Here is a 21,737-nt window from a genome sequence, read left to right as displayed (position 1 = left end):
ATTTAAGTTGAGGTAGGAAAGTGATCTAAATACTACATTTTTTGTTTTAATAAGTTATCAAATAATTTTAAAGTGAACTGTTGTAATGTGTTAGTGTTAGTCCTGTCACACACCTTTTTTTTTTTTTTTTTTTTAAAAAAAAAAAAAAAAAAATCAGAGGAGGACGACGAGATCGAGAGGGCGGCGCGATCGAGACGACGACGAGATCGGAGATGATGATCTGACCCAGAGGAGGACGGCGTGATCTCGGCGCGATCTCGCAGGCACGAACTTGGCGCCGTGATCGCGATCTTGGCGCGATCGAGAGGGCGGTGCGATCGAGAGGGCTACGTGATCGGTGACGAAGGAGGCGACGAGATCGGAGACGAAGTAGGCGACGAGATCAAGGACGAAGGAGGCGACGGCGACGAGAATGGCGATCTGACCGGCGAGGACGTGCTTCAGGTGGAGTGCGCCTGGGCTCACCGTTTCTTCCTTCCTCTCTCTCTCTCTCTTCGTGCTCTGTTTCTCTTTTCCGGAAAATTAGATTTGAAGTGAAAATGAAAGGTAAAATCGTTTTCAGCCTTGACCACTGATCAACGGAAATTAATTTATGAAAAATGCGTTTTCCGTGCGCAACCAAACATCCGAAAATGGTGAAAAGTATTTCCAGAAATGCTTTTCACCCGATTTAAACGCAGCCTCAATGACAACTTTCAATAGATGGATGTGACCTATGTTTTAGAGGTTTTGGAAACAATGCAACCAAGCATTAAATGTAAAGGGGTTGCAAAAACTAAAGCTAGCCATGCCAAATCCCTCTTCTTATATATTGTTGATTCTCTGTTTCTCTTTGCTGCAGAAGATCCCACCAGTTCATGAATAGGATAAGTAATAAATGGGTCTTTGCAAGGGTCTCCATCTTCCCTCTGGCATTCATGATGAACCACGTGAAAGAGAGTTACGTCTTATAGATACTTCCACAACAGTTTCATCCCCATATTTTATTTTTTGTGAATTTCCCTCCAATTTTATCCTCTTCAATTCAATGCAATTTAGTTTTTTAAATTTTCTTCTTCTTCTTCTTCACCAAATTAACTCCTCCTCGTCCTTTCATCTTAGTTTGGTGGTAATTAATAAGACATGGTCAGTGTCACAGTCAGAACAGAGACTCACATCTATGTGTGACTACTTTTATTTTTTGGTTGGTCCACCTCGTTTGGTTACTGGTAATTTCATAAATCAGTCTTTACTCTACCTTTATCAGATTACTATTTCAAATTTCCCTAAAAAAAAAGAAAGATTACTATTTCAAATATTGTTGTTGAATAGCATTAAATTTCAAAGATCCCATTGAAAACCCATTTAATCTTGTTTTTGCAAAAGCGATCAATGTATATGTGGGTCAGGTCACAGTGTTCAGAAAATCCAAAAATTAGATCTGTTGGGAGGGGGGGACAATGTTTCTCCATAAGAATAATACAAAAGAAAAAGTCAGTTTTTATGGGTTTATTAGTACAATGGGCTGAGTCGTCTAAAACACGAAGCTGTGTGACCGTTGACGTTTAACTGAAAATCAGGCTTAATAACGGTTACCCATTCAAATTTCATTTCAATTAGCATATTAGTCCCATCTTTAAGGTACTCTTTCCCTGTAGTAATTTTCCCAACTATCAAATAGAAGGTACTTGCAGGATAGTTGTCACTTTCTAGGCCATCTCACCATTGACATTTTTTTTTAATGAAAATAAATTAATAAAAACCCATTTTAATAGAAATAAGCCTTCCCTATTAATTTAAGGTTAGGCTTTATTAACTTTTTGTGGATGAATTGAGGAAATTATTAGTCATGGCTAGTGTATGGATGGTTTAATAAGGAGAATTTTTTATGTGTAATAAGATTAGAGGTAACGCCTTTCACATGATAATCTCGTGTGAGAGGCATTACACATATTTTTGTTACTCCTAATACTTTCTTGTCTAGTAAGCTAATAACAAAATAATCACTTATGGCTTCTTAAATTGTCACCTAAAGGGTGAAGCCACAACAATTGCCTATTGACTCTCAAAAAGTGAATAGAATGTGGAAATTAACAATATGAATGAATGATAAATTAATAGAAATCCTTTGTTCTATTAAAGAATGTTTCAATTTGTATTCTATTAATTGCAATGTATGTCATGTATCTTGATAGAAGAAATTATTACGTGTCATCTCGACAAGACCGAGCTTAGTGTCACTAATGAATGTGACATGGTAACTCAACCAAGGCAATTGGAACTTTGCTCCTAAGCTCCCCTAAATAAGAAAACAACAAAGTCCGCAAATTCCTTAATTATATGGCAACATTTATAAATTCGAACTACAACGACTGAGATTTTGGACACTTCCTACCATTATGAGATATTTTCAAAAACAGAAGAGGACGTTATGTTTCAAATTTGAAACCTAGATTACAATGGTGGAATAATCCACTCCCTTGATGTGCATAAAAAGGGAAGTAAAGTCATTAGAAAAAGGTATGGATGTCTAACCTTACGAAATATCCCCTTGACAATCATTTTCATTGGAATAATCAATTACTAACTTAGCGTGTGTTTGGATAGCAAATGTGTCTAGCGTTTGCGTTAAATTTGGGTCCTATGCACTGTTTATAGGACTTACAAACCTATTTTTTCAGTAAAATTTTCATTAAAAATAGGTCTTACAATACTATTCACACATTTAAAAATTATTTTGCTACAATGTTTTCAGTTCTTAGCAATAAGTAGTATCTAAACAGATTCTTAAAACCCTCAAATGCCTAAGTTTTTTTTTTTTTTTTTTTTTTTTCCAGCATGATCATTACTACAAAAAACTGGATTTTTTTTTTTTTTTTTTTTTTTTTCCAGCATGATCATTACTACAAAAAACTGGGTCTATATGCAGCGTTTTTTTGCGCAGAGAGTTCCTATTTGACCAATGTTCAGCAACTCTCTAATGCCATTCATTCCTCCTTATAATTGTACGTGATTAACGTTGTGCCATCGATTAACTGCATCATCAGACTCAATTTTTTGTTCCCTTAAAAAATTTTGATTATTTTAAGAGAAAGAAGAAAGACATTTGATAGGTTAAAATGCACACATTGAGAAAAGAAATTCTTGTACATTAGGAACAACTCTAGACAAGCATGCTAGATTTCATTGACTTATGATCTTTAATTATAAAATCACAATCCAGGGGGTTGATAATTTTGTGGGTCTCCTGCTCATCATTCTTAAAACTTAAAGAAATTAGAAAATGTAAGGGATAGTCAAAGATGTGCAGCAGGGATGCAAGCTTTTTCAAATTTTCGTGAGGGCAACATGGTAGTAATTGTTAACGTGAGCTACATGACATATTGACGTGACCAATTGCAAGGGAAAGGGTGTAAAGTCATAAAAAACTTCACTTTGAAACAAGTGGCAGTCAGTACTATATTATTCAATGTGCTCAGCTGAAGGTCACTTGGGCGCATTTACTTCCATCCAAAGCTAATAATTTAATACACATGGTAAAGTCCCCACCAGCCTCATTTCTTTTCCTTTATTTCAACTTCTTCCCCCACATGTGTGTTGCCAATCTTTAAATCTTCCTGTTAACCCTCTCTGACTATCCATTACTGCTACATAAATAACTCACATCTCACACTCACATCTAGAGCTTCAGAACTCATTTGAAAAAAATAGAAAAAAACCATCCCACATTCCTCACCAAGAAATTCAGAGATATGGGCAAGAAAATGAAGCTTCCCTTTCCTTTCAAAAGCACAGATATTGCAAGGCCTCCATGGCCTTGGTATTGTCACCAACAACCTAGAACCCTTTCTTTCAGAACCAACTGCAATGACAACATTTACAAGACCGTGAACTCAATCTTCTTAGACACTGCCATTGAAGTGGTAGGCACAACCGAGTCTTGCTTCACTAACTCATCAGAGTCACCTAGCTTTTCAACCACCTCTGAAGACTCAGGAGTGGACCCAGTAGAGACAGTGATTCGAGGGTTAAAGTCACAAGAGAGGCTGTTTTTCAAGCCAGAAGAGACAAGTTCTATATTGGAAGAGGCAAAGGAAAGTGGGTTTCCATACAAGGAAAGTGTGGTATTGTCAATGGATTCCCAAGACCCTTTTGTGGATTTTCGAAAGTCTATGGAAGAAATGGTGGAGGCTCATGGAGTGAAAGATTGGGAAGGCCTTGAAGAGCTTTTGTGTTGGTATTTGAGAGTAAATGACAAGAGCAACCGTGGCTATATTGTTGGAGCTTTTGTTGATTTGTTGGTTAGTCTTGCGTTTGCTAATTCATCTTCTACTTGTAGTTGTTCTCATTCTCATTCTCCTTCTCCTTCTTCTCCTTTATCTTTTTATACTTCTTCATTTTCTTCTTCTACTGCTCCTTGTGTTTCCTCATTAGAAGTTGAGGAAGATAGTGATAGCACTCCTTGTTTATCTTCATTATTAGAATGTGAGAAGGAGATCAAAGACAATGAAGATGATAGTTCATCATCTTTAAATGTTTGATTTAATGTAAGGATACGTATGTATACCATTGTAGGTTTTTTTTTGAGAAATGAGAACTTTTTTTGTTATGGAAGAAATTAGTTCTCTCTTTCTTTCTCTGTGCACAAAGTACACACGTGTAGAGAGATTGGTGGTCTATGAAGGAAACTGTCCCCCTTCTATTGCGCATAATAAGAAAAAGCTAATGAGACATGGAAATTTCTAGTTTTAAGCTTGGTGTTCCATTTTGGGAAATCTATTTCATACTCTAAGACAAGAAAAAATGGAAAAAAAAAAAAATAGTGAGTAAAATCTCTATTATTGCAAAAGACAAATTAAAAGTATTATTAATTGAGAAATTCATTATTCATAAGGGGTGAAATAAATGAAGTTCAATCATGAGCATTTTTAAGTTCTTTTTTTTGCTAAACGAGCATTTTTAAGTTCTTAAAGTTGAAAGTAGTGACTTTTTACTTTCTTAGATGTCACATGACATGATTAAACTAAAAACTAAAACGTCTAATTGAGATTAGATGTATCATTAGTAACTTAAAAATGATGATTTTTTCTTAAAAAAACCAATCACTCTAAATTATTAAATTTTTTGGAGAGACAATTTCAAGCTCATGATGATTGTTTTTTATCATCAGACCAAGATATCAATCAGATTTCTTATATAATCATTAGAGATTTTACTAGTTGAGTTAATTAGAACTCACTAAATTATTAAATTTTAAGTTTTTAAGGATTGATATTGAATCATTAATTACTTTAAGTTTAAATTTTTAGAAATGTTATGTTCACAATATTTTTATAATTAATTCAAAAAATAATTTTAATAGTAGTTTTAAATTAAAACCCAAAAACAAAATGCCACTTAAAGTGGTTGTTAAAAAAAATTGTGAGCGCTGCTCCTAAACTCTTATAACTATCATGTATTTGTACTAGAATGATACTTGAGAAACATGAAGTTGATACCAAAAAAACAAAAAAACATAAAGCTTGGAAAAAGGAGTATTGCTTAAACGGCATTCTTTCCGTTATAAATGGAATACTGGTTTCCATATCTACAATTATGAGTTGCTTAGCGTAATTGAATATGCAAAAAAAGAAAATGATCCAATGCAAACCTTTTCACAGACTCACATGAGTATATTTTATTCTTAGTGCATAAGAGGAATATCATGCACCACACGGCATTATAGTACTAACTATACTCTTGTGCTTTACTAAAAAAAAAAAAAAAAAACTATACTCTTGTGCTCGAGTTCTGACATCATGATTTTTTTGAATCAAGGACCGTTGATTTTAAACTAGAAAGGTAGTCATTATCATTTGGATAAATATTTAAAAACATGATATTCCTTTATTTGTTTTTTTGGGTAAGTGTTTAAGCTCGATAGTCACTATCGTAAGATAGGTACAAATCCAGCGCAGAATTTTGGCGTGGTCCAAACACTCATATCCTTGCATCTGCACCAATCTGCTGCAATGTCGTCGTTGCCTTTATAAATTGTGAAATATTTATTTTTTGGGCTGAAAATAATCAAATATTGGGTCCATTTGGTTATATTTTCAATAATTAAAAAAAATTAATATTTTTGAAATTTGCTCGCTAAAAATAACAAGAGAAACTTACAAACATATTGTTTTTAACGACTGTATTTTTCCTAACCTAAAAAAAAGCATGTAATTATTTTGTTGAGTCTTTTAGCTTGATAGTTTTTTTTTTTGGATCACGAGAGATAATTTTACAAAACAATGATTTTTTTCTGTGTTTCATAACGCAGTTAACCCCTTTCGTTAAAAAAAAAAAGTATAGTTAACCAATGTTTTTTCAATAATAGTTTCATTTTTTGAAATTTATTTGATAACACTTTTACACATTTAAAAAAAAAAATTGTTTGAATTTTAAAATAGAAAGCAAGGTTTAAGAAAAAGAACCTAAACAGGTCCGTTATTTAAACAAAAGAAAAAAAGGTCCTTTATCTCTAGATGACTACTTGAATATGGAATATAAATTCATTGTTTTGAGAGTAAAAAAAGAAACTACAAGTTTTATTTGGCATACATATTAAACCCACCTGCTATTCAGCTTTATACTGGCTACAAAGTTTTCAATTTTTATACAAAATAATTTTAAAGTTTTGTTTTTATTTTCGTTCAGATAGGGCACCTTATTACCTCGCAGCACAAAAGAATTTAAATTTCTCTCTCTAGCAAACTAAATGTTGGAGAAAAAAACAAAAGGAGAACATATAGGTAAGGAGAAAATAACAAGAAGACATGTAGTGGGTGCCTGGGTGGTCTGATGAATAGTTGAAATATTAAATTTGATGTGATATTTAGCTAGAATATTACTGCCAAAAGATAGAACATATCTTTTCCCAAACTTGGTGCAATATCTTCTTTTTTTTTTCTTTCCTTGGGTGCAAGGGAGGACTCACGTATCTTTGATGAAAAAATATTTTGTATTTGTGGGTCTAATGAGACCAATGTCTCACTAATATATTGGTTCTATAAGTAAAACATTGAGCTCGTGAGATCGGCGTAAGAATACTATCTTTTTCATAACACTAAAATATGATTTAGTTACTTTAGTAAAATCAAAACTAAATATCCTATCAGATTGTGGCATTTGACTTTGTATATGAAACTAAAATTTTTCACTCTTCGGCTTTGTTTGGATGATATTATTTTACCACCAAAGATAATGTACAACTTTTATTTTTTTTTTTTTTTTTTGAGCACGAGAGATAATTTTACAAAACAATGATTTTTTTCTGTGTTTCATAACGCAGTTAACCCCTTTCGTTAAAAAAAAAAAAGGTATAGTTAACCAATGTTTTTTCAATAATAATTTCATTTTTTGAAATTTATTTGATAACACTTTTACACATTTAAAAAAAAAAAATTGTTTGAATTTTAAAATAGAAAGCAAGGTTTAAGAAAAAGAACCTAAACAGGTCCGTTATTTAAACAAAAGAAAAAAAGGTCCTTTATCTCTAGATGACTACTTGAATATGGAATATAAATTCATTGTTTTGAGAGTAAAAAAAGAAACTACAACTTTTATTTGGCATACATATTAAACCCACCTGCTATTCAGCTTTATACTGGCTACAACGTTTTCAATTTTTATACAAAATAATTTTAAAGTTTTGTTTTTATTTTCGTTCAGATAGGGCACCTTATACCTCACAGCACAAAAGAATTTAAATTTCTCTCTCTAGCAAACTAAATGTTGGAGAAAAAAACAAAAGGTGAACATATAGGTAAGGAGAAAATAACAAGAAGACATGTAGTGGGTGCCTGGGTGGTCTGATGAATAGTTGAAATATTAAATTTGATGTGATATTTAGCTAGAATATTACTGCCAAAAGATAGAACATATCTTTACCCAAACTTGGTGCAATATCTTCTTTTTTTTTCTTTCCTTGGGTGCAAGGGAGGACTCACGTATATGAAAAAATATTTTGTATTTGTGGGTCTAATGAGACCAATCTCTGACTAATATATTGGTTTTATAAGTAAAACATTGAGCCCAATGTCTCACTAATATATTGGTTCTATAAGTAAAACATTGAGCTCGTGAGATCGGCGTAAGAATACTATCTTTTTCATAACACTAAAATATGATTTAGTTACTTTAGTAAAATCAAAACTAAATATCCTATCAGATTGTGGCATTTGACTTTGTATATGAAACTAAAATTTTTCACTCTTCGGCTTTGTTTGGATGATATTATTTTACCACCAAAGATAATGTACAACTTTTTAATAATAATTGTACTTTTACACAATAAATAAAATAAACCGATGGAAAAATAATTTTTTTTATTTTTTATTTTTTTGAGAATCACAATAAATATAAAGCTGATAACCCGAGTATAATTAATTCTTTACTGCATTATAAGCCATTAAGGTTGTTTGAATTTTAAATCTAGATTCACAAGGCCTCGCATGAACAACACCCCAGGATGAATATCTTCAATAGTACTAAATCATGTATGATCTTCGCTTTTATGTACTTGTCTTTGGATTGCGGTGCATGTTTGCAAGTTCATAGTATCTTTTAATTTTTTTGATCTGTTACAACATGTAACATCTTACATGAATAAACATGAATGCAACACTTTAATACATTATGTTCGAATAATTGATTGAAATTTATTGGGCATTTGAATTATGCGTAAAAACCCTTTTTGTTTACATTGGTGGCTGGCCGAATTAGATCTCATGATTTTCTCTTTAATCTTTATTGGTAACTAGGTTGTATCCTATATATATACTCGGAATCATTTAATAATAATGATAAGATGGGGTGGTCTTACCTAGGTAAACGAGGTGATCATCTCAATTTTTTTAATGAGTATTATGAATGAATCGCTTGACATCAAAATTAAAATAAATACTTGACTTAAAATTAAATTATAATTAGAAACTAATTTGAATTCGATTTGGATTATGATTTGAATTTAAACTCTTTCTCCCCTAGACCTTCATACACTTTATATATGAAGAGATGTCAATTCAGTTACCTAACATTAATGCTCGCATTACCATAATACTCCATAAAACAAATTAAACATATGATATAAGAACAAGGGAAATGTCAAAGCTCCACATTCGAGACTTGTATTTGTTTAGCAATTAGCATAGATGCCTCTTAAATCTCTGAGCCGAGATTCTTGTCCGAGCGGCGAAGCTTCTAAACCTCGTGCCACTGATTTTTTAAGCTTGAATTCACGGTAAGCAATGCAAAGTTATTACTTTAATTTATGTTACTTGAAAGATTAGCATGTACTATTTGTCCATTAGCAATTGCCATTTCCAGGTGCCACTTTTTATTACTACCAATCCACCATCGATGCAATATATTTGTACCATATTATGTGACACATAACTGTCCTACAAAGTGTACCATAAAAATGCTATTGTGCTAAGTATAGTAATTCAAAAGAAAATGAAATACTAATGTGATTAATTACTAGCAAGGGTCAGGAAATTTTTTGCTATATTGTAAATTTTCTTTCTTCAAAGTTTCCCACTAAACAGTTCTTGGAATTGGAAATCTGAAATCTCAAGAAGAAGTTTACCAGACCAAGGAAATGATTTTATGTTGTAACATTGCTGAAGAATGTTCTTACAATGAATTTGATCAGATTGCTTCAAGGATACCAATTGATCAAAATCAGTGGCAACAATTTGACAAGGTTTTCACTAATTCGAGAAGTTTTTCTACAGTACTTGATTAGTGGAAGTCAACAAGATGGATGGCCACGATATTAGCAAATACAATTAATCAGTGTTCTCCACCAGCGTTAGCAAATAATGAGCCACATTTGATTAAATCTGTGTTTTTCAGACAAACAAACAAACACTCTGCAGGCTTTTACTTGTCAAAAATTAAGATTGTAGGAAACCAATACAAAGCATAACTATTACTTTGATGACATTTAATGTTAGTATGGCAATTTGTGAGATAATGACCCAACAGTAAGACCTCCCTCATTTTCCAAGAAAATTAATTTCCAGGAAGATAGTGTCCAAACAGTATAGAAGTTGGTGTCTGTCCCAATTTCAAAACTTTTGGCTTTGCATTAATAGCCCCTGCATGGGTCAATACGCCCAATCCCACAATTCACTCTGTTTTTCGATCAATGAGCACTGCCTTAATTGCTTTGCTTGCTTCTTTAATCTTCTAAGATTTTATGTAAGATTTTTCCAAATTTGTATGGTGTTCAATCATGAAGTAATTTTCATAGAAACTACAAAAATTTTAACATTCTCAAAGTGATTTTTTTTTTAACATGAATAATAGATTCCATTCTGAATTTAATTTGAAGGACATAAGTTACAATGCATTTGATATTTTATTATTAAATAAGTGAAAGAGGTTGAGTCTTTAATTGTTTACTTGTGGATTTTTCCAACTTCTACGTATTTATGACAGTTATCTTGATGGATTTGAATTAGATGAAGTCAATACGCCAAAGCAAAAAAAAAAGGTTTCAGAGAAAGTAGACCCAAAACTTTCCACAAAGAAATTGGGGGAAAAAAAGAAGAAAAAGAAAGGTATGGTCACCGTTTTGAAATTGCTTTGGTACCTATTAATTAGACTCTCATTTTGCAACCTAAATAACTAGCCCTAAGACTTGTGATCACATAATTAAATGTGAGTGTCATTTATTACATTGATAACAATGTATTTCTACTGGGTTTTTGGTGGCCATAGGAGTCATGAGAGGTCTAGTCATGGACATTTGTCTAACTTTGGATACTAGTTTTTAGGGATTTTAAGGATTAGTGATTACCATTTTATTAATTTATATTATACTACCTCCTCACATAGACCTTGATTTTTTTTTTTGAGAAACACATAGACCTTGATTTTAGTTTTGTTTATAACAATTTATTAGATATATTTGGACAGTTTTGAAAATTGGGCATATGGCCAATCCTAATTCAGACCACTTTGTAGCTTTACATATGGCCCAAAAGGCTGGAAGTTGAAGATGAATCTAAACCTATGTTCAAGCCCATCGAGCCTAAAAATGAACCAATACAATAAATATCGCCCAAACTTCAGTGCTGACTTTAAAAAACTCATATCCATCAATTTTTTTTTATTATAAATAATTTGGGTAAAATACAAAATTCGTACATGTGGTTAGTTTGCCCCCTTTGATTTTTTGAATGTTACACTAAACCCCCTTAACCTTGGACTAAATTGTAACGTCATATGTTCTATCCAAATTAATAGAAAATAATTTTAAAATGACGAAAGTACCAATTTTTCCTTCCATTTTCTATCTTTATATAAATGTGTTTTCATATTTTCCATGGTTGATACTGGCTGAACTCAAAGCTTGATTAAAAAATGAAAAGAAAAAATCAAATAAAACACTTTAAATGAATATTTTGTTTGATTAACTTAAGGAGCATTAAAAATAATTGAGTTACCCATAAATACCCCTTCCCCGTAACCCAATGCATGAGGTCATGTTATTTTTCAATGCTCATTAATTTGAGAAGAAGGTTCAATGCTCATTAATTTAATCAAACAAAAACCATTGAATGGGCGGGAAAATTGAACTGAAGGAAATATTTATAACATAAAATATATATATATATATATTAAAAAAAGGACCTTCTATTAAAAAAAAAAAGTGGTATTTTTTTGTAATTCTTTTATCTTTTTTAGTCAATTTGGATGAAAATATAACTGGGGCTGTCCATTAAACCCATAAACCCAACAAACTTAAACCTCATGCATTGGGGTGATTTTTTGTTTTGTTAGTTCGATGTATTTCGGATCATGAGACTTAGTTTAAATATGTTATTTTGATTTATTTTAGTATTTTGAGACTTAATTTTGATGAAGTTAAAATATTAGGCTTAATTGTGTAAATATCAATCATTTATTGAATAATATATCTCAACAAGAAGTGTTACGTTTATAACATTTTTACATTTTTTTTTTCACAACAAATTATAGATAGTAAGTTGTTATTGGTTTAAATTTAAATTCATTACTTGAATTACTTTTTTGCTCACCAATAACAGTCAATAACCTCCTGAGATTTGTTGTGAACATAGCATTTTTCATACCTCAATAGCTGAATGTAGTTTTTTTTTTTTTTTTTTTTTTTTGCCTAATAAAATTGTCCAACTTGACATCTAAGAGTTGAGTTGGGTTCTAAGAGTTGAGTTTGGTTAGTTTTTAGAGCTATTATGGGATGGGTTGGGTTAGTTTGGATATTTCTCAATCCATCGAAATTACCTTAAGTTGAAAAATACTCCAAATTTAACCTAATTTGACTTATGCACACTCCTCTATAGAAAATTGCAATTTAATTTAAGGTATAAGTATAAGTGAGCTTAGTACAACATTCTAAAAATTAGGGAGGTAAAGTAAACTACACTACTACATGGGATAAAGTATATTCTCTCTTTTTTGCCCTTTCAAAGTGTAAATTTGGTCCTCTTCAACCCCAAATGAAGGGAGACAAAAATTGGAATCAAGAACCTTTTGTTTTTCCCTTTTTTCATGAGGCCTTGTCCCCTGTACTTTAAATGGTTTGTATCTTAACAATGTTAAAATTGCCAAACCAATGGGATATATATTAGACATAGTGAAGTGAACTTATCTAATTGCTAATATCTTGCTCCACACTAGGTGTCCATGTGATTGAGCCTCAAGGACCCATATCCTTGGCTTAAAATGAATGCTATGCTGGGTCCTTAGGTTGCAAGGAGAACTGGGTTGGAACCCAGCGTTCCTTAAAGTAGGCTTAAACAGTCATTAGTGTAACAAAAAGCAAACATCTTTTAAGGAAAAAGCTACTTAAAGAGAGATATCATACAGGGACAAGAAAATGAAGCAATGGCATTTCTTGCGCTCATTGTTGATAACTGTCTGCTTTAGTTTGCATTTTGTTTCCCTTTCTTCTCTTGTGTTTGGGAAAAAAGAGTATCAAAGGGCCAAACATCTAGAAATTTCCTCTCACTAAACTATTATATTTTTAAGTATGATATTCTGAACTTTATATCATTGTCTGATCTTTGTCAAACCAGATAATATTACTTTCCAAAGTTTATATACAGTATTAGACTTCAATGAAAGTACTACACCAAATTAAACAAAACAATGTTAATTTTTCACCAGTGACCTCCACTTAATTGAGGTATTCTTCGGGTCTATTTTGACTCTCAGTTGGTTTATTCATTTTCATAATTCCTTTATACAGTTTACTTCTATGCACCTCTCACTCTCTCACTCTCTCTTCCCCACCTCTTTCCTGATAAGTCTAATTACCAACTTAGCTTTCAGTTTAGGCAACACGTCCATATTTATCTTTTTAGCTGGCCTACAAAACCAGATAGATGTTCATGTCCCCCACTATCAGAGAAAAGGTAATAAGGGATTAGATAAAGATTGTGATTTTGCTTGCGAAACTGAGATTTTGATTTGATAAGTTGACAAGGGCACCATTGGCTGGTCCATCAATTTGCAACTAAGTTCTAAGGGGCATATGTGAAAGGGCCAAGACTTATGCTCTGTTTGATAGTAAGCCTTAAGTTTTTAATTTTGCCAATTAAAGTCCTAGACTTATGAAACTGTTTTAATTTGAAGTTCTTGTCCATGTTCATTTTTCATTTACATTATTTTTGGCAGTAATGATGTAAAAAAAAAAAAAAATGGAAACAGTTGATAAAATGTGTTTCACCTAAGTAATCAATTTCAATTTTTGACAATTACTTTCTCTCCTTATAAAACTTTTTAAATAGAGTTTTCTCTTTCCATCTATAAATTAAATAAAAATAGATTTCTCTCTTTATTATCTTTGTTTAATGACTGCTGAATTGATTTATGAACAAGTCCTAAATAAAATGTATAGTTGAATTAATGTTTCCTACTTTTATTTGATTTGTTATTCAATGCATAAAATAACATAGACAGACACAGACCTTAAATTAAACAATTTCATAAATGAGGTTTTAATTGATAAAATTAACAACTTGAGACTAAATCTAAAACTTGGTATAAATTATGGGCCATTTTATGTAGTTTAAAAGAAATCATGAAGGACATCTCTGCAAAGTTATGACTACTAATTTGTGACTAAAACAAATGAGATAAATATTTGCTCATTGAAACTTGAAAGCAATAAAGAAATTTTTTTAATGCATTTCGAAGCAAGGAATTAAGGAGGCTGAGTTGGACAGACTTGCTCACCCGGTGGATTTGTCAGTCTCATCACGAGAGTAATGGTTGCTTCTTTTCTTCTTTTAAATTAAGGCCCCCCCTCTCCATTTCCACTGGCATCATGATTCCTGCCTTAGATATGACTAACTTTTGAAGGCAGACCACATTTAAATTCTTGAATTGATCAGACAGTCATTTATGAAATAGTAATGAGTGTCTTTGTGCGTGAGAGAGAGAGAGTTGTTTCTTTTTAATATATGCATTCTCATAAAGTCACTTCAATGCATGCTCAGGTTGTATTGACTTTTATAAGCTATTGGGTTTCCTCACAATTTCATTTTTTAGTTTCTTTCTAAATCAAATGAAATGAACTTTTGTCATGATGTTATTAGAAGTATTTGATCGTTTTCAACTAAAGTTGGTTTTTTTTCTTTTTTTTTGGCTATGTCAATTAAAGGTGATTGATCAAACATTGTCGGTTGAATGACATGGAACAACCAAATCGATCATTGCAATGAAAAAAGGAAACTCCATTCCCTATTTGGCTGATTTGATAGGAAGAACTACTTGCTCTACATTTCAAGTCTTTTTGTACGTTCTAAATTCAATACAGATATGCAGAAACAGAGAGCAAGCACAAAACAATACACAATATATATATATATATATATAAACAGTGTCTTACAAGTACCTTAACGATATGATTTTCAATTAGACTATAGATAAAATTGTATCTGTTACCAAACATCTTCAAATTTGAAATGACTAATTCATGGTCATGAGTCATGACTATGATATACGATTAGGCTCATAACCATCAAAACTTATTCCATAATTCTTTGTAAGTGATTTTCTCTCTCAGAGAGAGAGAGAGAGAGAGAGAGAGAGAGAGATGTCTCTTTGCTAATAAGAAAATCTTGGAGGCACAAAATTTGTCACCAACTTTTTCACATTATAATTTATATACGTATGTTTAGTGATGAATTGTTTAGTGATGAGTTCATAGAGAGAGTGTGGGAGAAAAGTAATTGAAAATTTTAGTACAGTGCCACTCATGATTGATTACTTCAATAGGATTTGAAAGGAAAGTATATTGTGTGTTTGGATGACATGTTGGGCACTTAAATTTGGATTTGGGTGATTAAAATAAAAATACATTGGGTATATACTTGTGAGTGAAGTTTTATATTAAATAATAATGAGAAAAATGAGTAAATAATATAACATTATGGAGTATATATTTGTTGGGTTTAAGACTTTTAGGTTAAAGTGTGTATATATATATATTATATTAATTATTCAAAAAAACCCTCTATGGTGTCTATCTCTCCCAATATAAAAAAGTTTAAGGATTTGGATTTGAAATCAAGGCATTCAAATTTATTAATTTAAAATCTAAATTCAAATGGATTTGGAATCAAGTCAAATTTATTAATTTAAAATCCAAATTCAAATTTCCAAACGCAACCTAAATATATTATAAATTGAATTTATTAAATTTATTAATTTAAAATTCAAATTTAAATCTAAATCCAAGTTTTTAAATGCAACCTAAATTGGATTTGTTAAAAAATGTTTTACTGACACACGTTTAAGAAATATTTTTAAAAATTTTATTAAAAAATAGAAATAATTTTTTTACACTTTTAATTTTCATAAAGTGATGCAAAATAATTTCTAAGATCGTTAATAAAAGTCTTGACAGCATTGTTAATCAAACCCTATAAATTCTATAAAAAGTGAAATTTTGTAACATGTTATTTGTGAAATTGGGTGAGATACTTTTTTTTTTGCTGAGTTTTTGTTTTTTTTTGCTGAGTAAATTGGGTGAGATACAGCCATTTGGTACCTCCCTAGATTTATGCAGTATAATTATAAAAAAAAAAAGTGAGCACCAAAAGGTGATGACAGCATGGGAAACAGTGCAAATCAGACACGAAATTTCTATTCTCTCTTTAAAAAAGCATTAAACCAACTGTCCCACGCATTTTCCTCACCAAAAAAAAAAAAAAAAAACTGTCCCACACATTAACATCAATCTAATTATTATACTTCAAATTCCAATGCCTTTCTTTTATACACCACCATTCACCAGCGATTCACTTCTCGAAATCTGGTGAAAGATTTTGACCATGCCTTCCGCTCGTGTACGGCCCATGGAATCCAATTTTTATGACAAATCCTAGTCACATACAAAAATAGTATTATTGTGATTGATCCATTTCAGGGAAAAAAAATTTGTGTTATCGGTGAGTTTATATAAAAATAATGTTATATTAATTATAATTTGTAACTTTTTTGTTGGGGGGATAATTATAAGGAAAATGTACTTAAAGTAATGGTTTTTTTTTTTTTTTTAAAAAAGAGAGTAATAGTTAATAATTTATTTAAAGAAAAAAAAAAAAAAAAAAAGGACTCTTAAGACTCTTGACATAATTTGTTGCTTTAGTAACAAAAAATTGTGAAAGAAATTGCCACTGATTAACTTAAGAAATTAAAGATATCAAATACACTTTTACGCTTAATACATACGACACTTCCTCTCACACTGCATGCTTTTCAATATGGTCCATTGACCCCCCCAAAAAAAAGGTAATATGTCTTTTAAGGACAATAGAAATTTAGAACACCAACAAAAGAACATCAATAAACACATTCCACTTAGAAAAACATACATAAACACCAACCAAAAGAAAAAGAAAAAGAGATGTTAGAACTTAGAACTTAGTTCTACAATTTTTTTTGCTATTTATTTGATTCACATCCTAGTTTTTGCACATCTTGCAAAGATACATGATAATGATAATGATACATGATACATGATACATGATACATGGACAATTGGACATCACAAGATTGCATCACTAAATACAAAGTTGACACAAAGCCACGCGCATGCATGAAACACCATCACTGCCCAAGTGCATCATTATCATCATCATCTCCTAAATCTCACGTGACTTACATCCAAAGTAAAGCTTAGGAGAGCTAGACCTCACAGAAAACACTCCATTCCATATCTCAGTGAAAGCTCTAACAATGATTCCATGGTGGTACGGCGAGTTCAGCTGCAAAAAACAAGTCAGGAGCTCCCTAAGGTCTTCTTTGGAGTATATTTCATTCTCCAATATCATTTGGAGCATTGACTGGCGAAAATCCAAATATGGGTCATCTGATTCTTTCTCAACCGCAACACTCTCACCATCTATTTTGCCAAACCCTCTGACTGTCCTTGAGCCCTTTATATCATCATTCTCTGTGTAGTCAACGCTTGGAGACACTGTGTTTGTGTTTGTGTAGGTGTTGTCTTTGTCCCATGAGCTCGAAGAAGAAGAAGAGGGGTAGTTTTTTTGTTTTTGGTATGTGGGGGTTTTGGGTTTTGGCTTTGGATTGAATATGTGACATAGCTTTGATTTTCTGCAGCTACACCCTATGTTGACTGAAACTTTGTTGATGAGGAGTTTTCTTTTGCTGGTAGGCATTGCAGCTAGCTGAAGAGAAAGATAGAGAAAGTGAGAGTCTCTGAGAGAGAGAGAGAGAGAGAGAGAGAGAGAGAGTTTCTCTACAAAGTGTGACTTTAGGAAGTGAGTGAGTGACCTGTGAGATGAGGCTTTTGATTTAGTGCTCTATAAATTCTACATGTGAGCTCAAGTGGGTCCATTGTATGATATCGTGACTGGTCTGTTATTTTTCACCTAATGACAACATGATCATAACTGCATATTTTGACGAGAAAAAAGTTTTTTTTTTTTTTGAAAGATTTATCCTTGTTTGACTGTCATATCTTGGTATGAGATTCAGAGTCTATCTAGGAATATTTTTTGATGAATATCTAGGAATTAAGATAATTGAATATGGTTTCAGTATGGACAAAGTTTATAGATTATAAGATAATGCACTTGTATGCCAAACATGATAAAGAAAACCTAGGAATTTTTTAGAATATAGAATTAGGAAACTGGCTTGACAGTGGGAATGATCTAGGGATCCAAAAAAGAATAAAAGAAAAAAAAATTAAGCCACTTGTTATTTGATGCCAACGGTCCAGATCGTTTTCATTGGGGCTACCTCACTGCAAAAGCCTATGTGCCCAGTCCATATAAGTATATCCTACAATATATACTGACAAACTCTAATCAATACCTCTTAAATGATCTCCTCGGGTTAGCTTAAGCGCTTGTCATTATCAGGGGGAAAAAAAAAAAAAGTTCGAGTACTTGTCTCCTTCGTTAACTTAAGGGCTTGTAAAAAATGTGAAAGAAGCAAACAAACACATTCATGTTTAATCGAATCTATTATAAATGCAATAAGTTGAATCACTTTCGGTAAATGTAATAAGTAAACGGTCTAGATAATTTCATAAAATAAGGTCAATTCTTATTGAATCTTCCAATTTCCTCCAACCTAGACGATGCAAGACATGCGGCGTTTAAAATTCAAATAAATGTCACGTGTTGCACATCTAGCCAAAAATGGAAGAACATTAGAGGGTTCAATTGAAGGGGATCCCTTCTCTTCATCACTAAGAACTAGTAGTTGTTAGCAGGTTGCTCAGTAAGACAGCAACTTGAAAATCTATCCAGAAAGGGAATTACACAAGTCATCTGCAAATGCTACTTGCATAACCAGAAGATGCAACTAGTATACCTTACACAAAATATGCCATGACAACAGTAGCTAATATTAATTTGTGCTCAAAATTTTGTTACAAGGAGGACAGGTGTTTTATATGAAGAGATTTTATCCTTCACAACTCCTTTTCCTTTCCCAAAATTTAATGCTAGTAAACGTAAGCTTATCTAATCTCTATCTTTTAACTGGGGTGGCTAAGGAGTGTGGTCAATTTAGAAATAATTTCATGACATGAATCTCCCACAAAGAAAGAAATTCAGATCACCTTCATATGAGCTCTGTGGCAACTAATCCATGGAACATTTTGAGTCCAACTTTCCCCCTAAAAAAGAAAAGTCATATTCTTATTTTTATCTATTTTATGGCTAGTTGAATTTTGCAGCTGTGAATGATGGGGTTAAACAATAGACTTATCATGCATGCTTATTTGCATTTTCTAATATTTACTCTCTCTCTACAACACACACACACACACACACATACATACATATTGACCAACACAATTTTCATCTTCCTGCAATAGGAGAACAAGAACAAGGCTCTCGATTTTAAAGAGTTGCAAGTGATCCAATGGTTATTTACTATTTTAACTTGCATTTTTGTTTGGTGTTGATGATCACTGGGCTCCACTTCAAATGTTTGAAGAGGTGTGTAATGGATTTCAAGTGTTACGTATAAACATGTTATGAAAGGGTTTATTGTTTTCTTGAAAAGAGTCAAAGGAATATTGTGCTAAGTATGTGCAATGTTTGTATGGGAAACGCATGTGTTTGAATTTGTATCTTGGAATACATGCTCAACCATGACCCTTGAAATATTGCCTATCCCCCTCCTCCTCTTCTTTTCTCTCTCCTTCGCCACAAGACCTTTGGGTAAATCCTCACGCACTCCTCATTGCTTCAAATTCATGCTTAAATTGTCCCTAATATTTGAGACAATACTTGACCCCTCAAATTTCAAAAGGCTTAAACATTCTATAGGTTAATTATTCATAATTTTTCACAAGCATATAATCTTAGAAAGAGGGGTTTTATAAGATATAAGATAATTAAACATGTCGGCATAGTAGTTACTTTTGAAACTTAAGGAGTAAAACATTTATACTCTTTGTTTGGTGTTTATTTTTACTTCAATGATACATGTCCATGATGTTAATGGCAATAATCTATAAATGAAAATCACTTTTATTTGAGAATAGAGTTGGTTATTTGGTCAGACAAGTAGGTGCTTGATAAGTTATGTGGCTTAACGGAGGCTGCTCTCAAGTAGGCCGGCAATTCAACAAGAATCCTTAATAACATATGATGGTATATCATTATTAATGTGGCCAATATTAACATATTTAAAGAGAAATGATTTTGGTGAAGAATTCCACAGCAATACTAATGGTAATTATGACAACTACAATCATTTTGAATATGCTATGATGCCGAACTTGTCTGGAGTTTATTTTTTCCCATAGTTTGGATTCTTCATCTCTTGTGCTTATTTTATACCCATCTTTTCATCGCAGATTTCCAATCAGGTCCCAGGCATTCTCTATCAACTGAAAGCAACCATACTCACACTTTCTCATGCACTGAGGCTGGTTCATCATTTGTTGCAAAGTATGTAGCAAGCTTGATCAAGAATCAATTATTATGTTCAGGGCACTGAGGTCAGACTCCTTTCTTGCTACCTTTTTGGATTTTAATAGTTTTTTGTATATACTATTGATCATCCCATAATGTTTAAATGTCAATTGGAATGATTTAAATTTTATTTTGTAGCATTATAACAACTCTGTTTTCTTTACCCTATTTAAAAATCCTTCATTTTACTTTTGATTAGTTTGCAATGCAGTGATATTACCGAACACAAATAGTTAATCTGCTACTGCCATTAATTACCGAACACGAATAGTACCTTGTAATGCTTATCATAAAAGCTGGAATAAACTTTAAATGGTAACCATGATTTTATTATCTTACACCAAAACCAAGACCTTTCCCAACTCAACCCATCATTTTCTTTGTCAAGACACACGTAGAATTAATGATTGCGGGGGAAGTTTATGATTTAATCAAAAGACTTAGTATGATTTTCTTTGTGATTGAAGCAACAAATGTAATTGAGCTGTTCTTTTGCAAAAACATTTACTGCCCCTGGAACAGAAAATCACCGACCAAATGCCGTTGAGTGTCTCATGGAGAGTCAAACTGATGAGATGTGCACAACAGCGCACTGGTGTTGGCGTATTGATCTTGTTTCTGCCTATGTAACTCCTTTTTCAATATGCATTACTTCATGAAGTCATAGCTTGTCATTTTTCCTAGTGTAGAGAAGGCAATTTGTCTGTTTGGTTAGGAAAGTCAAATAATATTTTGGTGTTGATTTCATTGTTATGGTGGAAAATCAGATCCATCATTATTGAAATTGAATACTATTATTGTTCTCATTGTTGGTGATAATATTGCTGTCTAATACAGAGCCATTCCACTAACAATATCCTTAATTCTTTACACAGGAAAATCAAAACCTGCTAGTAGAACTACAGTATCATTGACGGAAGATTGGCTTCCTCTGGCTTGTATCGATCCTTGACTCTTTGATCTCTGGACCAGCACCTTGACCGCATATAATTATACTTATAGGTGTAAGTTCCCTGCTACAAGACCAAAATTGAAGACAGAACATATTGATGTGATGTATTTACTAGGAATGTGGATGCTACCGATGTCATAATGTAACTTGCAGTGACATAAGAGTTACTTTTATTTTCATTTTTATTTTAGGCAAAGTTTAATGTAAATAGTAAATAACCATTGGATCACTTGCAACTCTTTAAAATCGAGAGCCTTGTTCTTGTTCTCCTATTGCAGGAAGATGAAAATTGTGTTGGTCAATATGTATGT

The 21,737-nt window shown here is 32.2% G+C and overlaps 2 protein-coding genes and 1 non-coding gene across 3 annotated transcripts; 2 read left to right on the top strand and 1 right to left on the bottom strand.

The window, feature by feature from the left end:
- The first annotated feature begins 3,577 nt into the window (after window positions 1–3,577).
- LOC111998687 (transcription repressor OFP13) lies at window positions 3,578–4,638 on the top strand. Its single transcript, XM_024030777.2, has one exon. It carries the CDS (start codon window positions 3,732–3,734, stop codon window positions 4,518–4,520), a length of 789 nt encoding a protein of 262 aa, XP_023886545.2. The 5' UTR covers window positions 3,578–3,731; the 3' UTR covers window positions 4,521–4,638.
- Window positions 4,639–16,831: 12,193 nt separating this feature from the next.
- LOC111998682 (transcription repressor OFP6) lies at window positions 16,832–17,806 on the bottom strand. Its single transcript, XM_024030772.2, has one exon. The coding sequence runs from the start codon at window positions 17,691–17,693 to the stop codon at window positions 17,157–17,159; it is 537 nt and encodes a 178-aa protein (XP_023886540.1). The 5' UTR covers window positions 17,694–17,806; the 3' UTR covers window positions 16,832–17,156.
- Window positions 17,807–19,431: 1,625 nt separating this feature from the next.
- Window positions 19,432–21,728, top strand: LOC111998661 (uncharacterized). The gene is made up of 3 exons (XR_010632809.1): window positions 19,432–19,490; window positions 20,357–20,500; window positions 21,350–21,728. It is a non-coding gene; the product is annotated as an uncharacterized LOC111998661 (transcript).
- The last annotated feature ends 9 nt before the right edge of the window (window positions 21,729–21,737 follow it).

The sequence above is a fragment of the Quercus suber genome, unplaced genomic scaffold, assembly GCF_002906115.3.
Source record: "Quercus suber isolate HL8 unplaced genomic scaffold, Cork oak 2.0 scaffold_320, whole genome shotgun sequence".
Classification (NCBI taxonomy): domain Eukaryota; kingdom Viridiplantae; phylum Streptophyta; class Magnoliopsida; order Fagales; family Fagaceae; genus Quercus; species Quercus suber.
Note: the sequence above shows the minus strand (reverse complement) of the source record. Positions and strands in the feature narration are given on the sequence as shown.

Excerpts from the sequence above, each read along its gene's own strand:
- LOC111998682 (XM_024030772.2), bottom strand. The coding sequence starts at position 17,693 with ATGCCTACCAGCAAAAGAAAACTCCTCATCAACAAAGTTTCAGTCAAC.
- LOC111998687 (XM_024030777.2), top strand. The coding sequence starts at position 3,732 with ATGGGCAAGAAAATGAAGCTTCCCTTTCCTTTCAAAAGCACAGATATT.